This window comes from Grus americana, chromosome 7 (assembly GCF_028858705.1).
Source record: "Grus americana isolate bGruAme1 chromosome 7, bGruAme1.mat, whole genome shotgun sequence".
Lineage (NCBI taxonomy): Eukaryota > Metazoa > Chordata > Aves > Gruiformes > Gruidae > Grus > Grus americana.
The window spans coordinates 12,711,696-12,717,695 of NC_072858.1; the positions used below are offsets into that span (position 1 = coordinate 12,711,696).

The 6,000-nt window shown below is 43.1% G+C and overlaps 1 protein-coding gene across 4 annotated transcripts in view; it reads left to right on the plus strand.

Moving 5' to 3' along the window:
• Window positions 1-4,390, plus strand: part of SORCS1 (sortilin related VPS10 domain containing receptor 1) — a 299,661-nt gene extending 295,271 nt beyond the window's left edge. For 2 of the 4 annotated variants that reach the window (XM_054832336.1, XM_054832338.1), the window contains 2 exons: window positions 884-1,002; window positions 2,328-2,690. In XM_054832336.1, the coding sequence (XP_054688311.1) occupies window positions 884-1,002; window positions 2,328-2,384 (176 nt within the window). In that variant the 3' untranslated portion in view covers window positions 2,385-2,690. Of the gene's footprint in view, window positions 1-883; window positions 1,003-2,327 lie in introns of all 4 variants that reach the window. The other 2 variants (XM_054832339.1, XM_054832337.1) reach the window with 2 other exon arrangements.
• Window positions 4,391-6,000: the final 1,610 nt, after the last annotated feature.

Here is a 6,000-nt window from a genome sequence, read left to right on the forward strand (position 1 = left end):
CTTCGTGCTGTGCCAGACCTTTTTGCCAGCAGCGATGCTAGCCTGGGTGATTTCCAGGGAAATCGAGCAAAACCTGGGACGTCAGCATTGGGCAGCTGGGTTTGCCCTCAGGCTGATTTCTCCCACAGGCCTCTCTGGTTGAAAATTTGCAAAACCTGCTTTCCTAGGACCTGAAGTGAATAGACTTGAAGTGGGCATACTGGGATCAGTCACGCATTTGTTCATGCTTGTATGTTTTCTGTTACCCTGAGTACAGTAAAAGTGTTGGGACGGAGCAGGGAGGTTTCAGCCTGGGGACATGTTCTGCTAGAGCCAGCATTGCTCAGGCATTGCTCAGCTTCACTTGCAAGGTGACAATTCTGCAGGCCCAGACCAGAGGTACAGTACAGGACCCCTGCCAGTAAGGACATGGACTTATTTTAGAGGAATTAAAGTTTATAGCTGTTTTGACTTAGGCAGGAGTGAAACATAGTCATAACTGAGATCCCTTATTTGCACAATTTCATCAGCTTAACCCATCCCTCCTGAGGATGTCCCGAAAATGTAGGGGAGTGTTTACTAAAGCAGGCATGGAGTCATAGCTACTGCAGAGAAGGGAGCAAGGGGAAGGGCAATTAAAGGAGGGAATGTGATGTGCTAAGATTGTGGCCTGTGAAACAACCTGGGAGGAAAAAGAAGAAAGTCTCTTGATGAAACTGTTGTCTAAGCTGGAAACCCCACTGCAATCAATACTGATGTCTCCTCACCCATTCACTAAGGAGAAATCTGGTAGCTATTAAAAGCTTTTAAGCAGCTATTCGTCAGCCGACCTGGATATCCCTGCTTAGCAGAACACAGGATGGAGTGAGGGAACCAACCTTCCCATGTGGTGTTCCCCATACAGAGCAACCCCAGGCCACAGTCCAGAACCCAAGGAAAGGAAATGCAACCAAGGTAGTCTGGACAGAGGACTTCCAAAAGGCTTGTGGATCACCAAGAGGTTTCAAGCCAAGACCCGGAGCGGTGGGTCCTAAACTTTAACAATTCTTTTTTTTGTTTGTTTTTCTTTCTTTTTCCCCCAGAAGCCTCCAAGGCAAAATTGATGTAAGATACTAAGGGAGAAACACCCAATTTCAGGCCAGGAACTCTGTTCATAGAGTTAGATGGGCTTCGAGCTTCTCTTTTCTAAAAGAATGTAATGACTGTGGTTCACACTGTTCCAGAGGTAGGGAAGCACATATTTTCACAGGTCACTCAGACTGAAGTGGCAAGAGTCAGTCACCTGCTAGCTCTGTTCAAGGTGTCTTCAAAACTGCTCTTGCTGGTGTTGGAAACTAATGCCTTGAAGCCTCTAGGATAAGAGCAGTCAAAAGCCAATTTTGGGGATAGGTTTTCATTTGGTGCAACTATAGCATTTCTGGCTTTCTACAATAGCCAGCATTTTGTGTGTTTGTCAGCTGTGCTACTGGACACTGTATTGAACCAGAAATTGGCCTTCTATAGCTCCTTGGTTTGCACCTGTAACTGCACTAGTGAGCACAAAAGGTAAATGTGTGGGATACATAGACTCAATTCTCTATCAAAAGGAATCAGTCCAACAAACTTCCAAAGAGTGTTTTTCCATCCTGTCAGTAAGATGAATGAGGAAACTGAATCAGAGCTCATTGACAAAATGAAAAGGTCTGGACCTAGGTGTGAACAGAATAGAAAGTGCAAAGGCTCTTCACTCTCCTATACAACCACCTCATCTGTTTCTGGAAATCAGCAATTTCTTTTTTAATGAGTTTTCTTTCTTTTGGGAAAACAAAGCAAGACTGTAATTGGGTGTTTCTCTTTTGTATGCTTGTTCAGAAGCCAGGTTTTTTCAACCCCTTTGACAAACATTCAGGGATCCTTCCTTGGAGGAATCTGAATGAATGTCCCTGGATCATTTAATATTCTCTCCAAACTCTGGCAGCAAAAACCCACAGTTCCTATTTTCTGGATGTGAGTGGTTTAGGCTCTTCTTTTGCAAATGCAAAGCTTAAGGTTATTTATAAAATCTCCAACACCTTATCATTGCAAATGAGTTACACATTTCCTCTGAGGACCTCGACCCCTCATTCCCTCCACCCCTCTGCTCTGGCCTCTCCCTCTTCTATTCAACATGGGTGAATCATCTTCATTAGCAAAAGAACAGGACATCACCTTCAGTGTTTTGAATGACAAGAAAACATTTCTGAGAAGAACGTGTCAGTCTGGAACATTTGAATCCCAAAGGCCAGCAAGGTGATACCTTCAAACATCTTCCTTGGCTAAACACACTTGTTATTTACTGACGCTCTTATTTTGTTCTTTCTTTGCCACAGGAAGTATTTCCACAGCTGCTGAGCCCCAGAGCGCAAAAGAAATCCCTACCTATGTAAATGGTTGAATCGAGGACACCAGTATATATCTGTATCTAAAAAAAGAGGAGAGCTCACTGCATTTGAACTTTTTAATTCTTCAGATGACAAAGGGTTTTTAGCTTTAAGCCTGTGCATGTGGACATTATACTGAGACCATACCGGAACTGCATTGTACAGGTGTTCAATTTTAGTGGGGGGTGGGGGGGAGAGGAACTGGTACCACTATTCACTCCTGCGGCCCTTACCCTCACCCCTCCACTCTCTTTTTTCTGATCTGTCTCTAATTTGTAGAAAATTCATAATGATATAGGCCAAGAATATGCATGGGGGTCTCTTCTTTAGGGAGAGGGGTGGGCTGGGATGTGGGGGGAGAAGGGCTGGGGGAGGTGGGAGGGGGTGTTTAGGGTTCTTGGCTTTAGATTTAACTGCTCTTTTAGCACTTTGGGCTGCAGACTTTCATAGGACACACAAAAAATCGCACTGGAGTTTAAAGGCACTGAAAATATTCTTGGTCAATCTGATTTATGTCTTTGTTTGGACTCTGCCCTTCATTCCTCTAGTTGCAGCTGCTGCCTGTGCCCCACAGCTGCGAGGAGGCTTTCTTAAACAGCTTTTTTAGCCTACTCACACCAAGACACCCCACTGATAGCACTGTTGAAAGATAACTTCCTGCCTTCTGACCTTGGACGGAACAGAACTAGCATGCGTTACAGGAAGGGAGGTCTGTCCATACTGCACTTGCAGGAGGCTATTGCCAGCATGAACTTACACTGTACTTTGTACCAGCCTTACACCTTCAATTTTGGCTAAGAGAAAGCCCTAGTAACACCCTCAGCTGCATTTAGCGCTGATGTTTGGATTTTTCTGGGGAAGTCCCAGGAGATCTCTGCCTTTTGGGAGTCGCCCCAAGGAATAATTTTTTTTGAAAGACACCTTTTCTATAGAATAGGGAGAAGGGAAAAGTCTACACGCTGCCTTGGCAAACCGCTTTGGCTGCAAATCTGCAAACTACTACCACTCTGGGCAGAGGAGGGAGAATAAAGGCGGATTTGGCCTGAGATTGTTGCCAGGCATTTTGAGCCCCAGAACCACAAGACCACTCTTGTACAACATTTGATTTCTTACCAGTAACATAAGCTTGTATCTTTCACTGCAACTAGAAATGAGGCTGCAGGACATGTTCACGTAGACTATGCAAGGGAACAGCAGGAAAGCAGGCTTAGCATACTTCAAACAGGTCCTCCCAGGACACTGGATATCTGGCTGAAGCCTAACCTATGGTCATCACAGCTGTTGTTTTCCAACCCAACTCAGGAAAACCTAGCACCAGGATTTTGGGTTGAAGTGCAAAGAGAGAAAGACAATAACCAACATACACTTAACTATGTTAGGTGAAGGCGAATAGAGGGCAGTTCATAATCAGTGTAGCACACTTAGGAGGCACCCTGATTCCTGATGTGAATAGATTTTGTTCAATAGACATTGCACCTGAGTTAAAAACAGGAGAAAGCAGCGTTGTTGGCATTACCCAGAGTCCTGGGGCAGGGGTTTGGTGGTTGTGATGGGTTTGAATTTCTCTGTCACAAAATGGGCATGGGCCCCAATCAACCTACTTGCTGGCAAAGAAAAAGAATGTGAGAACATTAGACCCATAGTATCAAATGATAATCACAGCACAGAGTCCTCTGTGTCTTTCTGTAGTTTTTCTGAAGGCAGGTAGAAACACAGCAGTTTGTATGGCTTTGCTATTGTGTTTGCAACTACAGCTTTAAGAAAGATGGGAAAGTTTTGGCAGCAACTGTATAATACTCCCCACTGAAGTCCAACATTAGCTCACTTATTTTTATAGTAAGCCAATCAAAAAGTTTTCTTAGAGTGTTGGAACTATTTCTAATTTTAAAATTACTTTTTTTGATGTACTTTTTCATCTTCTTTTTCCCTTTTGTTAAATACAATGTAGCGTAATGTATAATTGCTATTGTTTATTGCTTTTACAGTCATATTTATTAAACAGATTATGTCTCTAAATGAAGGCCTGTGGTTTTGTTGCTCATTTTAGCTCTCTGTCCCTGACTGGGATCACTAACAACATTAGGAAGGAAGGAAGATGATAACTTCAAAAAGAAAGGGGTGTTCAGTAGAAGTGGGAGAATGTGGTGATAGTGTGCTTCTGAAAATATAGTTCTTAGAAGCAAGATGCCAATATGAAGGTAACTTTCTCAGCCCTCAGGCAAAGGGCTTTATAAAGTGAAGCTTGATAGTGTGATCTCCATTTTATGGATGGGGAAGCTGAGGGATGCAGAGGTGCAATGCTGTTTTTCTGGTTTCCAGACAGTCAATGGCAGAACTCTGAGCAGCTCCCTGGAACTTCAGCTCCATTCCCTGCCCATGGTCATCCTTCCCCACGCACACTCTCTGTTAAAGGTTCCCTTAAAATATCTTTTTGACTACCCTTTTGTCAACATTGATAAAGGAAGGTCTAAATTATTCACATCACTGCTTAATCAGGTTTTACATGTGAAGACATTGAAGCATAGGAAGTCTCTGTCAGCTTTCCAGATGACAGTGGATGCATGTTGCTCAGAAAAAGAAAGAGGATGTAGTTCCTCTGTTTTTCAAGTCAGGAAGCAACCAGCGGATTGTTCTGCCTCTTATAACTGGCTCCTGGTTCAGTTCTCTAGCCTTTTTTGTACCCCTGGCATAGGAATTTATATACACACATAAATAGTCAAAGACCTGGGGTTTGGACATCGTCAACAACCAAGGCCATGGTATCACATGCCAAGTCCAGGAATGATGAATTTGCTCATTGGAGGAGTGTGTGGTTTTCACACCCTGGGCAAATCCCAGTATAATTACAATTACCAGCCTAAAATGCTTCAGCAGACACTGCAGCCTTTCTTCACCTTTCGTTCAGGCTTGACGAATGGCTGGTGCAGACATGGCCGGAGTGCAGGTGACTCAGAGATGTGTGCATAGATGCAATCTGCTTTTATCGTTTTAAGTGCCCACCTGAATTAGCAGGCATCTGTTCTGGCCATAAACAGTAAGTCTGGTTTTGGCAAGCATCTCTAAAGCATTTTCAGATCATTCTATTCAGCTTGTGTGTGTCCCCAGGCAGAGACTGCTTGTTATTTGTAGTTGTTTTCTGGTTTGTATAACACCACAGTGATGCACTGCTAATGGCTGAACACTCAGGCAATAGAGAAAAAGTATACCAAATACTTATAAAATCCAATACGAATTTTCTCAGGATATTATCATACCTTGAGAGAATAAAAAAGTTCATTATCCTTTGTCAGAAAGAGCAAGGAGTAAAAATATGGTTAAAACCTCAAATAAAATATTTTCCTAATTTGATGCGGATTCTCTACTATCATCTCAAGTGCCAGAACACAGACATATGGATGGGACAGATATATTGGCTTCAGAGAGGTTTATACTTCTCCACCTAGCAGCACATTTAAGCTAAACTGCTGGATTGTGTTTCCTGGAAATCAGTAGGTGTTGGTGTTTAAATACTTTTGAGGATCTGGGCCTCAAACAATTGCTTGCCGTTAATGTGTGGCTACGTTGAGTTGCTTAAACTTTTGCTGGAAAGCAAGACTCTTAAAGCACTTGCTGAAATGCTTAT